General features: G+C 39.1%; 1 protein-coding gene across 5 annotated transcripts in view; it reads right to left on the bottom strand.

Moving 5' to 3' along the window:
* LOC138962744 (intersectin-1-like) overlaps nucleotides 1–20,170 on the bottom strand; it is a 107,271-nt gene that overhangs the window by 19,333 nt on the left and 67,768 nt on the right. For all 5 annotated transcript variants that reach the window (XR_011454590.1, XM_070334689.1, XM_070334688.1 and 2 more), the window contains 10 exons: nucleotides 11,180–11,298; nucleotides 10,371–10,477; nucleotides 9,709–9,784; nucleotides 9,018–9,125; nucleotides 8,469–8,567; nucleotides 7,293–7,460; nucleotides 6,366–6,437; nucleotides 5,648–5,791; nucleotides 4,641–4,762; nucleotides 3,325–3,407 (listed from right to left, as the gene is read on the bottom strand). Coding sequence is in view for 4 of the 5 variants with exons in the window: in XM_070334689.1 (XP_070190790.1) it covers nucleotides 3,325–3,407; nucleotides 4,641–4,762; nucleotides 5,648–5,791; nucleotides 6,366–6,437; nucleotides 7,293–7,460; nucleotides 8,469–8,567; nucleotides 9,018–9,125; nucleotides 9,709–9,784; nucleotides 10,371–10,477; nucleotides 11,180–11,298 (1,098 nt within the window). In the remaining variant the exon portion in view is untranslated. The remainder of the gene's footprint in view (nucleotides 1–3,324; nucleotides 3,408–4,640; nucleotides 4,763–5,647; nucleotides 5,792–6,365; nucleotides 6,438–7,292; nucleotides 7,461–8,468; nucleotides 8,568–9,017; nucleotides 9,126–9,708; nucleotides 9,785–10,370; nucleotides 10,478–11,179; nucleotides 11,299–20,170) is intronic.

Raw genomic sequence — 20,170 nt, 5'->3', positions numbered from 1 at the left:
GCATCAAAAGGCAACAAGCTGCAAACCATTAACCCATCAACATCTTGTCAGAGAGTGCATTAGTCTTTTCAAGAGCTTCAAGAGGTGCTCAAGCCTGAGTCAAGGCCATGGGAATAGTGATGCAAGAAGAGATTTACTCAGGTAATTAAGTGAAGGCAATCAACATTTATTGATTTAAACCTTTGTCACAACAAAATTTGGGATAATTAAATGAAAGCACAAAACATGATGAATGAATTATTCCTAAACTGAAGAAAAAAATGGCTTGGAATCGCAACAAAAAGTCTCTTTGAAAATTAAATTAGTTAAATACTGTAATTTCTTTCATTCCTGGCCCGTTGCATGTCAGTCCCCAAAAACTCTCTGGATGGCATTTCTGGAAATGAAGCTAACTAAAGCTATCATTTAGTTGTTTCAATACTTTTATGAATGGTGACTTATTTGATAAAAACATTGACATGGAACCCTTGATTTGACAAAATTCACAAAACATTTTTCGATTTTGTAACCATCATTTCTTGGACAGTTAATGTTCTCAGCATCCAGGCGACTGATACATACTGTCATACATTTGGTGTGGATAGAATCTGCATGAAGAATACTTCATAACTGTATTGTTTATTTTGTAGTCATTTTAAAACGGAACAAAATACATAGTAATAAAAGTATCCAGAACAGGAATTTTGCATTTGGACACCTTGACAGATTCCTGACCATATTGTTGACTCTTTAAGCATGATGAAAAAAAGCACAACAAAGAAACATTTAGACATTTAAAATTGTATTTTCATTGCACTTTACAGGGCATCCGCAACCTGCAAAGCATCGGCTCCAGTATTCAGACTGCACCCGGTGTGACCAGTGGAAAGGTTCTTCGCCAAATGAATAACCATCACCGATTTATCATCCTTCGAGTAGTTAAATTACATGTGATAAAGTATTGAATGAAATCTTGTTTTGTCTGCTGTATCAAGTATTGATGGAGGAAAAAATCACTTAAAATATTCTTGTTCTGTTATTAGTCATTAGATAATTGTACTATCATTCTGATTTGTATGAAGAATATATTCTTAATGGATTTATTCTTAAATGCCAGCACAGAATATTCCAAGATCATTCTGAAAATTGTGTTGAGAGTATACTAGAAGTAGAACTTCAACCTAGTTTTGAATATTCTAGAATACTTAAGACATGTTCAAGAATATACTTTAAGTTAACAGGATTCAAGAATATTCCAGAAAAATGTTAAGATTCAAGAATTCTCATTTAATCTTTATGAATAATTCAAGAAACTTCTTGAATATAAATTCATGAATATTCCTGAACTTTTTTGAATTATTCTAGAATAGTGTTAAGAATATTCTAGAATAATGTTAAGAATATTCTAGAATAATGTTAAGAATATTCTAGAATAATGTTAGGAATATTCTAGAATAATGTTAGTGTCATTCTAGAATATTGTTAGGAATATTCTAGAATATTGTCAGGAATATTCTAGAATAATGTTAGGAATATTCTTCAAGTAGGCAAGAATATTCTAGAATTATTCAAGTCCTTTTTCAAGAATATTCCTTACCAAAACATCGAAATATTCTAGTTAAAATTCAAGAATTCTCATTTAATCTTTATGAATAATTCAAGAAACTTCTAGAATATATATTCATGAATATTCATGAACGTTTCTTGAATGGTTCTAGAATTATTCTTGACCGTTTCGCCGGGGAGTACTTGGTGACGATGTTTCTTGCTACGCAATCGGGAAAGGTGTTGGCTCGTATTTTCCTCTTCTCTTTATCTATTGGTTTCAGGAAGTTTTCTGGAGGTATTGCTGGGGTATGTCCCTCAATGATTTTGAAGAGAGTGGTGAGTCGCTGTTGTTTTCTGCGCTCTTGTAGAGATGGTAGATTTAGGTCCCGTAGCATCTTTGTTACACATCCTGGGTCTTGGGAACGGTAGTCGCGCTTTATGAATCTTACAAACTGTTGTCTCTCTTACAGGGCCTAAGTTTTCTTTTTGGAACAATTTCAAGAGACAGAGAGAAAACACACCCCATCTATTCCCATTGAACCCTAAAATGTATCTAAAAGAAGAAAACATATTAGTAGAAATTAAAAAATTTTTTTTTTTTTAAATACCGTAAATTTGACAACTAAATAAAAGCAGGCAAATACGTGCCAGAAATCTGCAAGTAGCAAACAATTCAATAAGCATTGACTTTTAATGCATAGACAAAAACTTGAACCATTCACAGTTTCTGTGAATAGAACAGGGAAGATCACGTACATCACTGTCTTCAGCATTCACAGAGCAGATTTAGACCTGTATTTCCAAATGAAACAATACATTTCAGTTAATCAGCAATAAGTTTTAAGCTATGGCTATCAAAATAATAAAAGAAAAAATAGGCCGAATTTAGTGTCATAATCAACACAGAACTGTCAACAAAATTATACAGGTAAACATAATTGGTAATTGACCGTTCACAGTTGCCATACAAATAAAACGTAATAATAATAGATCACGAATGGTAGGACTTTCTCATGAACACTCAGTTCAAACAAACCTGAGCATGCGGGTTCCAAACATCAACAGAAACGCAAAGTTCATTCCATAGTATACGAATGACTATATGAAAGGAAAACAAGAGGCGAAGCCTTCAAGGCTCACGTAAGAAATCGACAAACAGTAACACAAACTCAATCACTCCGTCACACACACACACACACACACACACACACACACACACACACACACACACACACACACACAGAAAGAGCATAGGTGAAACTGTGCAAGAAAGCGAGACACTAGATCTAGATCTGTCTGTCTGCATGTAGCCTACTTACAAGGACACGACTGCCAACTAGTCTCGGCGCGCTCAAAATAATAATGACCGAGACTGTCAGTACTTCCTTCGCGTGACGTCTAACCCTCTTACGTCATAATGTGACGTCAATGTAATGTGACGTCTTCAAATGTTAGAGTTTCTACCACAGACATACACACGCACAGACGCACGCACGCACGCACAGACAGACAAAGTTACGATCGCATAGGCTACACTTACGTGAGCCAACAAACACACAAAAACAAAGAAACAAGAAAACATACTATGAAAGAAAGAAAAAGATAGAAAGAAACAAACATTCTCTTTGCAGCTCTTAGTAGAATCTTTCTTGGTTTCCTCAGTCTGATTCTATCCATCTTCAGAATTTTTTGACGATCACCAGGCTCTTAATTCTTTCTCAATATAATACTGCTGCATAAAATAGGAATACATGTATAAATTAAAACAGATCTAAGAAAACAATGTTGGCTACTTACAGGAATGTGCCCTCTCCCGTTTCCTCCTGTCCGTGTCCAGAAAATTCCGTGAGGCTGACTCTATACGCTTTACCCATAGGTCTCTGTGCAAACGAACAAATAACAATCTTTTCATATTTTGTTTGTTTTGTTTGCTTAACGCCCAGTCCACCAGGAAGGGTGATATCAGGGCGGTGCTGCTTTGACATTTAACGTGCGCCACACACAAGACAGAAGTCGCAGCACAGGCTTCATGTCTCACCCAGTCACATTATTCTGACACCGGACCAACCAGCACTAACCCCATAATGCCAGACGCCAGGCGGAGCAGCCACAAGATTGCCAATTTTAAAGTCTTAGGTATGACCCGGTCGGGGGTTCGAACCCACAACCTCCCGCTCACTGGGCGGACGCCTTACCACCAGGCCACCGTGTTGCGGTATCTTTTCATATAGGTACGGTGGTTACATGTATAAGTCCCTCACGCAAATTGTGTCAAGAAAATGCGTGAGGCTGACTCTCTACGCTTCACCTATAGGTCCCTGGACAAACGACAAGATGACAATATTTTCATACAGGTAAGGTGAGTACATGTATGAATCCCACAGGCAAATTGTGTCCAGAAAATTCCGTGATGCTGACTCTACACGCTTCACCCATAGGTCCCTGGACAAACGACAAGATGACAATATTTTCATACAGGTAAGGTGAGTACATGTATGAATCCCACAGGCAAATTGTGTCCAGAAAATTCCGTGATGCTGACTCTACACGCTTCACCCATAGGTCTCTGTGCAAATGACATGACAACAATCTTTTCATATAGGTAAGGTGATTACATATAAATCCCTCGCACAATTTTAAGGTCCTTTCTCGCCAGACCTGGGGAAAGCGAGCTGCCACAAGGTACAGTCCTACATACCCATTTGTTCTGTTCCCTGCATGCGATATGCGGGCGCGTGTTTGTGTTTTCCAAGCCTAGAAACTTTTTTGTGTGCTTGGGATCTTTATCATACGCATGCGTGCACAAGGGTTTGTTTGGACACCTGGAAGAGTCTGCAAAACGTTGACCCTGGGAAATAAATCCCTGGCCGAATGAACGCCAATAACAGTGGTTTCAAAGCCAGTGCACTGAGCTACTTCCTCAGTCAGACACACACACACACACACACACACACACACACACACACACACACACACACACACACATTCGCACGCACACATGCACGCACTGGTTTCAAAGCCAGTGCACTAACTGAGCTACTTCCTCACACACACACGCACGATCGCACGCACACACACACACACAAATGACACCAACTACCACTGCACCGTACCTTTCAGACTCGTTAGTTGCACGGAGGTGGTAGACTCTCTCTATATGGGAGACTTGAAATTGGCAAGAATCTCCGTCGGTGTCTGTGTGTTTTTTAACCATCACCTCGTTTAGAACTATCGGCTGTGAAAGAAAACATGCGTAAGAAAATCATACAATCCGAGTAAAGACCAAATCCAAAAATATGGACTGCTGACATCTCCAAAGTCAAGACTCAAAATACTGCACAAGAAAAATTGACTCTTGACTGAAAATGTTACCCTCCTTATAAAAACAAGGTAAATTGCCATGCAGTGTCGGGCGGTTAATAACATAACACGTTTTGCTTGTGGTTGTTTTTGATAGAAGGAGCAAATCCAATAACCAAAGCTAAGTTCAATTTCAAGTTCAATCATTTGTATGATTTGAAACCTGTTTGTCCACTTTAAAGATCGATAGGCCGAGGTTCTAGAGAGTGCTTCGTTTTGACATGATCATTAAACATTTCATATAGTAACCTTTCTCTTTTCTTTCTATTATTTTGTTTATTGTGAGTACAGACCATACTTAAAGTTAAAAATCTATAATGGCAGCTTCTATGCCATTGTGAAGACAAAAAGTCCACACTAAAAATGATTGCTAATTTGAATTGGTTACAAAGCAAAAGACAGCTCACTGTTTTCCTGACATGCTGATAATTTGTAACATCCATCAACAAAGAAAGAAAAGAACACAATAGCAAATGCACAACTATATACATGCAGTGTTGTTCTCAGGCCTCAGTCTTCGGTCACTGACACATAATTTTTTGATCCTACACATTCTTCTGACCCCTGGCCAGTCGACCCTCTCAGGCTCTGATAATTTTAACATATAGGATGTCTTCTCACAGAACAAAGTTCTTTTAGCCACAGCATTTGGTCATACATATTAATATTTACATTAAATATATTTTCCAATCCCAGTCCAACTGACCTATTGTCCTCGGAGACTGTGAACAACACTGTACACGTAAAAGACCGTACTCACCGTTTTGTACATCTTGTACTGGTCCCGAGACTTGGAGTCAAAGATGTGAGACGTGGATATAGAATGCCCCAACACTCTGGGTGGAATGGTAAGCAACAGGAAATCGTTGAACAAGAAAGCCAGTAACTCTTTGTTGCTCTTCACCTGCAACAGTATGCAACGTTCACTTATGAGAAACGACACCAACCAAACAAACTAAAATGTCCGTCCCTTCTGTACCCTCTCTTCCACAGTAAAATCGCTAAGGTCAAAAGCGAAAGAAAGATATATAGAAGACGTCAGAATGGGACTAATGGTACGTGTCACGTAAAAGTTCTGTCACTTCTGCAGGTCTCCAAGGAATTGACTAAAAACATTTCAAAAGCAAATTTTGACTTAGTGACTTCATCATATCTGCAGTAGAAAAATACTCGCAAAGTCACCCCAGGCTGTGCATGAATCAGTATCGTATATAATTAAACTAGTATAAAAGGAAGAGTAGTCAACACCTGATATTACAGAAAGAGGTCGATCATCACACATCAAGAGATGATATAGCATTTCATAAACAATCCTACTTTGGCATCTAAGTATAACAAAACAAACTAGGGTTTATTTTCTTCTGAAAGTATGCTGAAAGTCGCCTTTTAATTTTTTTTGCAATTTTTTAAAGTTTAAAGCAGCCTTTAGCAGCCTTTAACATCTTTTCATAATTATGGAGGCAAAAACAAGTTCTTACCTTGTAAACGACAGCACAGTGAAGCAAACGACGAGGTCCCAAACAGTTCGTCACTGAATTAAATGTAATGTTCTGGGGAAAAAAGAATGCCTTTGTAGTTTTTTGGCTCACGTAAGTGTAGCCTATGCGATCGTAACTTTGTCTGTCTGTGCGTGCGTGCGTGCGTGCGTCTGTGCGTGTGTATGTCTGTGGTAGAAACTCTAACATTTGAAGACGTCACATTACATTGACGTCACATTATGACGTAAGAGGGTTAGACGTCACGCGAAGGAAGTACTGACAGTCTCGGTCATTATTATTTTGAGCGCGCCGAGACTAGTTGGCAGTCGTGTCCTTGTAAGTAGGCTACATGCAGACAGACAGATCTAGATCTAGTGTCTCGCTTTCTTGCACAGTTTCACCTATGCTCTTTCTGTGTGTGTGTGTGTGTGTGTGTGTGTGTGACGGAGTGATTGAGTTTGTGTTACTGTTTGTCGATTTCTTACGTGAGCCTTGATGGCTTCGCCTCTTGTTTGTCTTTCAAGCAGATGTCAATGACGATATATGAGGCTTCCTTGGGTCAATGTATTTTCAACAAGCATCAAAGATAGCTACTTCCTCTCAAATAGCTCAATGATATAAAACATACACGAATCCTATATGAAACCTAGATTTAGGAATCCTATAAGAAACCTATGGATATCCTATATGCAACATGTAGGAATCCTGTAGGAGTTTTATATGAAACCTACAGGAATCCTATTGAAACCTATACAAGATTCCTTTTAAGTAACAGATAGGTGACCTATATGAAATTGACCTCTACAGTTCCTGTGCCAAAGTAATAAATGGAAGACGTAAGGAAACCTATAATTCTTTTTTCCCTCATTCACATAAGTTGCCTTAATTTCAGTTACATTTGGTCCAGAGTAATATATTCAATCTTACCTCGGCCAGTCCATCACAATGAACATGCTGTTGTATCCACTCCAATCGATCAGAGTTTTCCTTTTCCCTCACACCTTCGTTCACCTGACTGCACAGTTCTTCCGCCTTTTGAAGAGCATCTTCCAGGTTCCCATAGTCTGCATGGTCTGAGGGCGTGTGTTTTAAAATCTGAAATTGCACAAGATGCATCCGAATCATTAGGCCAAACAAAAATATATGTTGGTTTAGGGTAACCGGACCGACCTTATTTTTTCCCGCCGACCCTGAAACTTTTTTTCATTTCTCAAAAAAAAATCCAAAAAATCAACCTCAGGCATATTTTGCAAACCATACAGAGACTAAAAATTAAAAAAAAATTAAAATTAAAAAAAGCCAACCTACCGACCCTATAGTTTTTGGTCATGTTACCATATTTTGTTTGGACGTAGTAAAAGTTTGAGTGTTTTAAAAGTTTTAGATTAAAACTGGTTTTTGTGTGTTGTTTTTGTTGTTTTAAAACTAGCTTTCTATTGCTGAAACAAAATTGCACAGTATATGAATTAGCTATTTGTCTATACTGTGTTAAGCTCAGTGTAAGATAGGATAAGATTTTATATAGTCCATGAGGGTAACCTCACAGCGAGCTGCCATACAGTATACGGCGCTACCCATTTTTTTTTTCTTTCTGCATGCGTGTATTCATGTTTCCAAGCCCTGAGACTTAATGCCGTGTGAGATGGAATTTTTTTTATACTTTATTCCAAGTCACACGGGTATTTGGTGGACATTTTTTTATCTATGCCTATACAATTTTGCCAGGAAAGACCCTTTTGTCAATCGTGGGATCTTTAACGTGCACACCCCAATGTAGTGTACACGAAGGGACCTCGGTTTTTCGTCTCATCCGAAAGACTAGCACTTGAACCTACCACCTAGGTTAGGAAAGGGGGGAGAAAATTGCGGCCTGACCCAGGCCTGAACACGCAACCTCTCGCTTCCGAGCGCAAGTGCGTTACCACTCGGCCACCCAGTCCTGACAGGCCTGCTTTGAAAACCAGTCTGTAGCTGCAGTATATATACCATGGAACCCCAATCTTAAGACCTGAAATAATCCAAATAAATCAGGTCTTAAAAGGAGGGTTCCACTGTATTTACACAAATAAAAATTTTGCCAGCAAATGTATTTGGTTAAATTACCTCCTTGATAAGAAGTGGGTACTTGGTAATGCGCTGCATGGGTTTCAACAGGAAACTGCTGAGTGGCATGCCTTTAGCGGCTGGATTGGTCACACATTTCTGCAAGCACATAGAAATTACTATTTTCAAGCAAATCTTGTGTAGAGATAAAATATATAACAACAATTGCAATCTAGTCATTTCTCCAACCGTTAAGATTCTACTTATAATGGAGCCGATCACATTTCAAACAAACCTTTATAATGATGTTTTTGTTCTCCTTTTTTTTTTCTTTTTTTTTTAAAGAATAGCACCTGTAGGGGCTCATATCAACACACTGCAATTTATCCTGAATAAAACTGTCATGATCACTGTAACACCTATTGATATTCTGGCCACATACTGCCACCCTGAACAAAAGCAATCCTTAAAAAGAAAAAAGAAAAAAAACACCACACACACAAAAGCAATCCTTTTTGACTGTATAAGAAAACTCATTGACACCAATCGCACTAATACAACGCTTCCATTCATTTTCATCAAACTCAAGCTGTGTTGGCTCGATCATACCTTATGAACCTCCACAAACTGTGGATTGTTTTCTGTCTTCGATTGCAGCAGGGAGGCGGCAGTCAGCTGACAGCTACAGAAACGCACGTACGATGTCATGTGGGGCAGCTGTAAGATCAAGATATGTCTCATTAACTTGCTAGCTTAATTGTAATTTAACCGCTATATATATACAAACTAAAAATGAAAATCTGTCCTTTCACACTATGAAATTGCTGATCCCCTTCAATAACCCTCCTGTAGCAATTCACACCATACATAATGATTATAGGTTTTCAAACTGATATTGTTGTTCTTTCAAATGTCACTGAAGAAAACTATACCACAAGATTGTACAGAACATATTTACTACACAAATATACACACATACTAATCAGCTGCTAAAGTTTCAAAAAGTAATCGTGCTAAACAATTAATATATAACCAACTTTTAAGAAAAGTATAATTATATACTTCACAGATTTCTATCAATAATTTATTTCCATTGTAGGCCTTAAATAAATGTTTTAACCTAGGAAAAAATGTGTTTCGGATCTACTGGTTCTGTTATCTTACCCTTTAAAGCTCTTTAAAATAAAAGTTGAGAATGAACTAAACAAACCGCTAAAAAAAAAAAAGTTGAATTTGTGGTCTTTTCTATTTATCAAAAAGGAAACATTAAAAGCCCACTGAAGACGCAAGCTGAACTCACATTTTCACACAATATATCTCCAATCATGAAAATGACCTTGCCCTTCCCACACATCTTCTTCCGCACACGCAAAGCTCTGCAACAGAAACCAACACTCAATTTGTAGTCTACTGCCAAAAATGAATACATAAATAAAACACCATTCCTGCATATCTAAGTACATGTATCTATCACTTCACCCAAAGGCTGGAATTCAGTATTTACTCTTTAATTCAATAAACATGAGTATAATAAAATACAATATTGCAATCTACATTGCTTTTGCGTCAACTGAAACAAAATAATTGCAAGTGTGAAGTGAGTCTCCACACTACTGTCAAATTAATTACTCTTCAACATAATCAAAAACAAATATCCATGTAATAAAAAATATTGTTCAACACTGAACATTTGCTAAACAATGCGTTTTTTTTACAAATCAACAATAAAAGAACAAAACAAAAGTAACTTCACAAGTGACTTGGTCCCGAATTAATCCCAGGGAAGGGATGTCAGATTTTCTCACTGAAAGAAGCTGCATGGGCGGCAGTGTTTGAGATTCATTCAATGGGACGATGTCAAATGCACCTCCCACGGGGTGAAATGATCGGGTCAATACCCAAACATTTCACTAGATTTTCTCATGCAAATATTTACTTTGACTAAAAATATCCCATACATACTGTAAAAACTTCTTGTTGCAGATAATGAGGTCGTTCCAGTTGACGAAGATTTTGTCCGACTCCTGCTCTGTCAGCACACCTGCCTCAAGCAGTGGGTTACGGAATGCCTGGTTCACAAATTTATTAATATTTTATTAACGAGGGTTAATGAAGATGTGAAATTTTTTTGCAAGAATGTGTCAAAGATCGAGTCAATATTTTTCATATCTCTGTGCATAAACTGGACATGACTTTCTCGATCAGCATGATTTTATAATTCACACAATTTAACATCATGGCCAACGAATTTAGACACAACCATCATCAAACACTGAAGAAGAAGAAGTCAGTTTACACAATATATTATCCAAGTTAAAGACAATTGTTCAAGTCGGCAAAGGTTTCATGTACTTAGCACGATGAACCACACATTTAAAGACAAAGATAAACATTTTTTTAGACAACTTCTATGTGTCTGAAACATAATATTTATTGTACAATCAGTAAGAAAAAACTTGGCAATATGTCACAGAACCAATCTACATAATTCCAGTACGTAATTTGATCCTGACCAATGGCAATAAACTGAAGTCAGATACTTAATTTCTCCTGAAAATGTGATTGTCACACTTCCAGAAAACGGTATGGTTTTCCTGATGCAAGCATTAGTTACACATGTAATATTTTATTAATAAAATGGTGACATTTTCTTGCAGGAGATTCTTTCCTTCTGCTTCATAAATCTCTTCATTATAAGAGCAACTTTTGACTTAAAATGTATACGTAAAATCAGGTTAAAAGCATCTTGCAAGTTTATTTTCATGATTTACCTCCAGCACAATCGACATATCATCATTGTAGGTTTCCTCTGTGGTGACCAGTTCCTGGATGTAGTTCTGGCGCTGTTTCTCTGCTCCGGTCAGTTTGTGGCGCACAGAATCACTCAGCCCTGAAATAAGAATTATCAAACTTTTCTGTTGTGGTGCATCAATAAATAGTTAAAATACGACTTTTCAGGAAGTGTTTGTGTGTTTGAATGTGTGTGTGTGTGTGTGTGTGTGTGTGTGTGTGTGAGTGTGTGTGTGTGAAGCATAATATGCATGTTGCTTTTGATTTATGTGTGTGTGTGTGTGTGTGTGTGTGTGTGTGTGTGTGTGTGTGAGTGAAGCATGCATAGTCATGCGTCTGTGGGTGGTGTGCATATGCATGCCTTTGTGCAGTAACTAAGTTCTCTGTGTGTGTGTATGTGTGTGTGTTGTTTTGTTGTTGTGGTCGTGTGTGTGTTCGTCTGTGTGTGTGTGTATGTGTGTGTAGGTGTGTGTGTGCTCTTGTGTGTGTGTGTGTGCTTGTATGTATGTGCCTGTTTCGTGTGTGGCTGACACTGTGTGCACATATGTTTTTGCAGATTGGTTAACAAAAACGTGAGTTTATGGTAAAATGCCGCAGACACAAATGGGTGGTTTGGCTGGAAGAAACTTTGTTTTTGTTTTTTATTGTTTTTGCATTTGTTTTTAGAGATATACAATAATCGCTCACATTCTGGAGAATTTCAGTGATTAAAAGTATATACAGTAGACTTGCACTATATCGCGGTCTTTGGAGTCCAACGAATCAGACCGCGATATACGCGTTTTTTGGTTTTTTTTTTAGCAGACGTACTGCATGTCCCTAACCCCAAAGAACTGTCTCTTGGGCTTGTGCAGCACCACCCAACTTCCCCTGTCCCCCACCTTAGGGAGAGAAAAAAAGAGTTGAGTTGGACTTTTAGAGAGAAGTCCAAATGTCATCTGTGTGTGCGTGTGTGTGTGTGCTACTTTGTGACTCCAAAGTGTTAGACGTTTCTGTTTGCGACAATGTTGTCAACATGAGCTATGATGCAAGATGTGACTGTTTTTTTCCTCTTCGGCCGGACGCATGTGCATACATTAGAGTGTGTGTGTGTTAGTGTGTGTGTGTATGCTTAGGACGAAGACTTATCCCATGTTTCCATTTAAAAAAAAAAAGTGCATCAAAGAAGTCAGTTTTACTCACGCACGCACAAAGTACAGAGAGGTCATTTGTTGTTCCCAATAAGCGGTGAGATCAAAGCCAACCCGGCCTTGTGACCCCAGTCAAACACCAATAGACCTTTTCGGTATCTGAGCAGCTCTCGCGAGACACGCTCTTTGTTATGCTTTGAACATCGCGAGAACTTCGAACCTTGGCTTGTGCTGCTCGCACGAGATCGCTGTACCGCATGCTTTGCTATGCTCTGAAGTTTGCGAGAGATTACGAGAGCTTGGAATACCGATAGGGTCTATATTATCTGCTGAGACCGGGTGCCTGACCTTTTGAACCCAGGTCACTGACCAGAGTTTTTACTGAAGCCACGGACAACAAAACACAAGCACGGGTACATGGACACACCCATGCACACACACACTAACTGACGATTAAGAGAAATTAAGCAAGCTTACGAATGAACGGTCAATTTTTTAATATCTGGAAACGATCACTAACTGAGTTGTCACACTGACACACAAAAAGGCATGCGCACACACACACACATGCACACACACACGCCGGCCTTTCGGCCCCGCGCTCACGTAGCTACACGCATTTGCCCGTTTTCTTTTGTGTTTTGTTCTACTGAGTTGACCCACGTTGCGTCTTTGGAACAAAACATGCAGATGTCTTTCTGTAACGCAATTATGCACTTGTCACCTCCACTGGCCTCCGATCCACCAGAACGTCAATTAGCCTGTCTGAAGTGATTTATTGCATGCCTGACTACATGGCCATACTGACTGGATATATAATTGACCTTGGATACCAAACAGCACGTGGCATGGCCACCGAACCGTGCAAGGGTTGACTTTGACTGAGACACTGAGGTGCGCTCCCCCCCCCACCCCCCTTTTTTTTTCATTCCCCGGCCGCTCAGACACCGATCACATGATGCATAGTTTTGACTCATGGCTGGTCGACAGTTTGACAGTTTTGACATGTAGACATGTTTCTGGCCTTTCATTCTATTTGATGTAAGGATATTTGGACTTCGTCTTGCCAGTATGTGAAAGTGTATTATGTATGGGGTGTGTGTTTTTGTGTCTTTACGCATATGAACACCCTGCAGGCATGTCTGTGTGAATGCTTGCAAGTAATTGTGTGTTTGCATAGATGTGTATGTGTATGCACGTGTGTTAATGTGTGTGCATATTTGCATTTGAACATCACTGTGTGCGTTTCTAAAGAGTAAATTGTATCATGTCACCGAATCAGAAAAAACACCATGCAGAAGAACACTTGCAATGTTCCAGCTACAGTTTAATGTTCTTAACGTAGTATACAGACTGTCACAGCATAACACCTGGCCTTTAACAGAAAATAACACAACTTCTGCCCCTCCTTTGAAGCCATTCTTCTTCATCGCATCACAAACACACTTGGTCAGCCATCTGCATGCATGCATGTCCATTAAAGAACCAACACATACACCTTTGCATGTGATTCCATTCCAACATACGTCCTCACCATTCAACAGAGTGAAAATCTGCTCTAATGTATAAATAAACAGTCAACAAAGTACAGTCTAAAACAAATTGTATCAATGAAGCCCATGTGATTCCTTATAATAATACCAAATAAATAAAAATAAAGCTGATAATAATAAACCAAGATGGCTGCGCTGAGTTGGCGTGATTGGACAAAAAACCAAGACCTTTTTTGGCATAAAGTGATAAACGCGTTCGGCACACGAAACGTGCACTATCTATGCAAAACTTTGCAATGAGTGTGACCCTTGAAACCCCGACAGCCTGCAGTGCTACATGTTCTTAAATCATCAAGCCGACGTGAAAATGGCATATTATATTGATGTCAATTAAGTGTCAATAGTGCAGGGGCAAATGGCCGACAATTGACTGACGCATCAACACAATCTTTCTTTCTTTATTTGGTGTTTAACGTCGTTTTCAACCACGAAGGGTTATATCGCGACGGGGAAAGGGGGGAGATGGGATAGAGCCACTTGTTAATTGTTTCTTGTTCACAAAAGCACTTAATCAAAAAATTGCTCCAGGGGCTTGCAACGTAGTACAATATATGACCTTACTGGGAGAATGCAAGTTTCCAGTACAGCAGTCCCTGCAATGTACGGCCCCCGGCGTGAGCGGACACCTGACATGTACGGACACATCTGCTCGGCACGGAGTGTTTTCCTTCTATATTTGCCCCCCCTTAAACGGACACCTGCAAAACGTGGACACGGACACTCATTTTCGGTCCCAACAGCAGGTCATACCTCCAATGTACGGACAGACCATCGTCAAATTTTCACCACAACAAAATCGATAACAGAGCAGTCCGGCTCTTGGTGCAAAGATCACAGCCGCAATGGCGTGACAGTCACTGGTAACTTGAGTGCACCTGTACCCACCTTTTGGTCAGGAGTGGAGTACATGCGAAGATGCCAACATGAAACTGCACTGTGCTCTTTATTCTTGTCTGTTGGACTTACACAACAGAAACCACAGTCGATGAAGGTCCTGAGCGAAAGAGAGTGAAAAACCGGCCACAGTATGTGTGTCTGTGTGTAACCTCTTTCATTGACAAGATACTCTTGACCAGTGAGTCGGTTGCCTAATCTGTGAACCCTTCAGTTGTCTTGCTGTGTCAAAAGTTACGACACAGTCAACTGGTTTTGCTCTGAGTGAACAGTTGGAGCTGACCTCTCTGGCCACAGCCCAACAGTACATGGCTGGAGGGAGTGAGAGAGAGAGGGAGGTTGGGGGGGGGGGGGGTGGAGGGGTAGCTGGCTAAACTCTGTGGGGTGTCCGGTGTCACTGCATGTCAGCAGGAAGAGCATTGGAGAGAAATAGAGAGGTGTACTCTTCCACACAATTTCCAAGCATCAGTTGTCACGGCTTGGGGTAGGCATCAGTGAGGGAGAGTGGGAGCTGTGTTATGTACAGTGTATTTCCGACTGAAGAGTGAAAAGTCACTGCCATGCCACATGACCGGCATGCAGTCAATAAAGCCAGACAAGATGAAAATAAATTACAGTCATGATTATGACATGCAGCTCTATCTGCTGCTATGTATTCAAACTGGGTTTCAAGCTTATTCTTGCAAAGCATCTGCACACGCTCCTCTGTGCTGTGTTTGTGTGGCTGCTTTCGTATGTCAGTGCATGGTGAGTGTGTTCACTGCCTTGAGGATTTATTTTATCTCTTCTTTTCAACACTTTTCATACAAATCATTTTTACAGAACGTTTAAAGAAGTATTAGGAGTTTATTGTTTAGTAGCCACAAGAAGTGATTAGCATAGACTCAATCCTGTTGTTTGTGTGTCTCTGTGTGAGTGTATGGGGGAGGGGGTGGTTTGGTCACCCCTCCCGTGACCGGACACCTGCAATGTACGGACAGTTTTGCTATGGCCCAAGGGTGTCCGTTCATGAGAGGGACTGCTGTACAAAGGACTTAACATTTCTTACATACTGCTTGATTAAAACATCAACACAATGCATCAACACTAAAGAATGAAATAACCAAAATATGTTCCCTAAGTTTCTAGTCAAAATGACTATTTGCTCGTATAACATAAACCTTGCAACTAAGCTAAAAATATTAAGACGATTTAAAGCTGAAACAGTGTCACTCAGATTTCATATCTATCTTCACAATTACATCATCAAAATGCCTTAATATATATTGTAATAATAGATGAAAAACTACAGCTTAAACAAATGTCATACTGGCAAAAAACGTTCTCAAATACTGGACTGACAAAAAAGCTCATGACATGAAAAAGCCATCATTCTTCTCAAATAGCTAGAAAACTCTGTTGCTAATCTTTCAATTCTCATTGAGTATTTAGAAGGCACTACTGCTTTAGCCCATTTCAATGAATGGTAAATGTACCTCAAGTATTGGATCATTCAGTGTCAAATAAGTGTTACCAATCTTTTATTACATCAAACGTCATTGCACCTGTGATAAATGCATGGGTGTTACTGGGAAAAATCAAAAAACCTGAAAGGCAGAGGTCCAAAATGCTCAAGTTTGAAAGAAAGTTTCTGGACACCGACGAAACCAAATCATAATAAGCAAGATGGCGGCAAATCCAAGGGAGCGAACTGAGAAAGCACGCGAACCGGTGTCAAAGGTCGGATCGGAACCGCTGCTCATTATTTCAACTTAGCGAAAAGAAGCTTTTTTTTTTTTTTTTTTGAAAACCCGGAAAACCGGAATTTCCGGCTTCAGATTTTTTCAAAAACCGGAAATCCGGCAAAAGCCGGAAGAGTAACACCCATGTAAATGAGGTCAAACTTTGGCTTTAAAAGCAAAAGGTACGCTGAGCTTTTTATGACACAAAACAATAAAACAACGCAAAGCAAAAAACAAACAAATAAAAAACAAACAAAAAACTATAACCCTTTTTGAAGCTGAATTACTTACAGTTGCACAGAGCCCAGTGATATTGTGTGTTTTTTCACCAAAATTGCAAATCTTGTGACCAGTTACAGTGTAGGATAATACAGAAAACCACACACAAGCATACATGAACAGCAACATAAACACAAACACACTCACATTCTCTCTCTCACCCTCACTCACAAATTGCAGAAAAAACCAGGTCGCCGTGATCAACTCAGTAAGTCTATGGTACACATAACGACATGAGTATTATGAGAAGTAATATGTCACTACAATAGTATATGACCTACACATTTAACAGACTTCTAGGTAATAATTTTCTACTGGTACAGCTTTAGGTATACATGCACTGGTCTCTACCAGCAAAAGCTAAGTACCATAATAATCATGGACAAGAACGAACCTTCAACAAATGCTCAATGCCCACTAAGTTTGCATGTTATGCAGATCTGCCTAAAAAGCAGAAAGCCACTCACGCACAGCCCTAGTGTCTGCCTGTCCATTTACTTTTGGTTTTACTGATAACCAACAAACATATGGTTTCGTTTTAAACGCCTTGCTGTCTGCCACCAAAAGTGCAAATAACCAATAGCGCCATCTTCCCTCTGAGGTGTCATAATTATACAACATGCACCCATTTTTATCAGAAAGGCGAACAGTCCTTGCACAAGAAGCGTAAAGTGCTAAGAAACAGACTTCGAATCCAGTGCACAGCAATTAAACAGTCGTGCACTTGAAATAACAATGCTACGGGGTACTACTTACGTCACACCACTCATTTAAGTACAGAGACAACACCGACACAAAAATCACAGAAGACTTCATTGTTACTCTGCAGTCATGGACACTTACAGTACGAACTGCATAGTCCAGAAACAAGATGAGGACATACACACACATCTCTGGGAAAAATTAAGGAATGCATGATCCGACAACCAATTCTCGAGTGGAAAAGTAGGCCTGAAAACTAAGTATTCTAAGCATGAAGTGAGGTAGATGACAATTAATGGAAAATGCCTTAAAGCATGCAACTAACTCAGCCAATGAACACAGCTATGGCAAAAACAAGAGCAGAGCTAATAAGAGTTTACCTCCAGTAACAGAAATTGAGGAATTAAATCAGAATAAAACTGAAAAAGCGTAACAGGCTGCGTTTAACTACAGGTGAAAAATTAAAGCTTGAAGCACAACTGCTCAGCAAAGAAAGCTATGAGACCTGGCAAACAAATAATATGCCCAATGCTGCACGATTCCAGGAACAAAAAACAATGTCATTTTGGACAATGTTCAGAAATAACTCTTGTCAGGTAAGAGTATGCTGTATTTCTTGAAGGTGACACAAGCTAACTTATAGCTCAGTGGGAATTACTAGTGGACACATCATTCTTGCTACAGTTTTACGAGTCTGATGTGCGTATTTTGCATGCACAAAAACTGCATGCATGTCGAGCAGACACTGTAAAGAGACAGTGTTTTTCATTCGAAGACATGCACATCTGAGTTGAGTTAATGTAGCGCCAATACAACTTTTCATTCCACGGGCCATACAAGAGTTATTTCCAAATATCCTCCATCAACAGACGTCCAACCTAAAAGTCAAGCATCAAGTGTGTCAAACAAGATTTCAGCCACTGGGTTCAAGATTAAGTCACATCCTGATATGGAGAAAAGTTCCCAGCTAACATATTCCATGACAATTTCCAGAAAAGGAACAGAGCGGACACAGGAGAAAAACAAAGCTATGGTATCAACTGGTAGTTGGTTCGAATCTCTGACAGCATCTACAGTCAAGCATTTTACCAGCAGTTCATGAACCCAGCCACCAAAAAACTTGCAGCATCTCAAAACTATGCATTAAAACTAAAGTCAGCGGCGTTTATCATCCATGACTAAGCTATGGCTTCATCTAATCTCTGCGTTATAATCTTGGTTGCATGTATCTGAAAATCATGTTGCATTTGAGGATGAAAGGGGAAATTTGAAATCATTTGAAAATGAGGGAAGAAATGACTGTGTTATCAATGAAGGGATTTTAAAGCAGAATCATTTTCTTGAGGAAAAAAAAAAGATGGATTTATTTGCCCAACGCCGTAATTGGATGTTTTGTGCAGAGTAATTTACAAGAAAAAAGTGGAAGAATTAATGGTACAAACTAAGAGATTAAGACTACAGCTGTAGCAGGGTGGCCACACCACCCCACGTACAAAAACTGGACCAGTACCCTCACGTAACCAATCACACCATAGCTTTGTCCTCCTGTGTACACACTCGGTTTACAATGACACTACTGTGGTATTTAACCCACCAACACTTCTAATGATAGAACTAGTGAGCGATGCTCGTAACACCATGCAAACAAAGCAGATATGGAAAGCTTCCAGCATTCACCAGATACACAAGAATGAAACGAAAGGAAAACACTGGCTCCTGTTATGTTTAGTCCTGTCGCTCAAATTTTTTTTCGCTTTTTTTTTTCACTCTGCATAAAAAAATTTTTTTTTTTTAAAAACCAAGAAAGATAATTTATTGGAATGTTTAATCCAATGTTTTGTCTGTGATTATACGTTCCAATAATTTATCTTTTATTCTTTATTCGGAAATGTTAGCAGTCTATCTGTTTTTGATTTGTTTTACTCTGTCCTCTTCCTATCGTTATCGTTGTCTACTACGCTCTGAGATTATGCTCAGCGTTTTATTATGGCACTGAATGTTACACTTTCCATACCATCTTTGTTTGCAAAATACAACATGTATACTACTAACTACTGGGCCAGGGAACTCAAAAGTCAGATAAACATCACTATCATTGTACAGTGTTATTCCAACAGGCATTGCAACTACCCTGTCAAATATTCGGCGTTTAAAACAGAAGTGCTATTCAAGAGAACTGCAATGAACATACTGGCTTTGCGTTTTTGAATCTCTTACTCTGCATTGAGGGTATCTTGCACATGATTAAAAAAACAACAGAACGGTTACACCAAAAAAGGCGATGCACAAATTCAGAAGATGAAACTTTTGATTGGACACTGAAAAACACTGAGCTACTATACGCTCTTACCCTGTATACACGCACAAAAAAGTGGAAAGTACCGACTACTGAATCAGCGAAAAATAGGTGCCGTACCCTTCACCACTTTGCAATGCACAGCACATACCAGCAGCACTAGGGATGTCAACTTATGTGAAAAAATTAAAGTTTTTTCGCATGTATCAGCTCTCCACTCCCTTTTTTCTGTGACCATGGCTAATTTTTTTCACAATTGACTTTTTCTCTGATTGTCAGTAATTTTCGCTTGATCATGACAAAATTTTATTTTCTTCTGATCATGATAACAATTTTTCAATGATCATGACAAATTATTTCTTCTAACATTACTAATTTTTCCTGTGATGAGGACTAA

The sequence above is a fragment of the Littorina saxatilis genome, linkage group LG3 (genome assembly GCF_037325665.1).
Source record: "Littorina saxatilis isolate snail1 linkage group LG3, US_GU_Lsax_2.0, whole genome shotgun sequence".
NCBI classification, from domain to species: domain Eukaryota; kingdom Metazoa; phylum Mollusca; class Gastropoda; order Littorinimorpha; family Littorinidae; genus Littorina; species Littorina saxatilis.
Note: the sequence above shows the minus strand (reverse complement) of the source record. Positions and strands in the feature narration are given on the sequence as shown.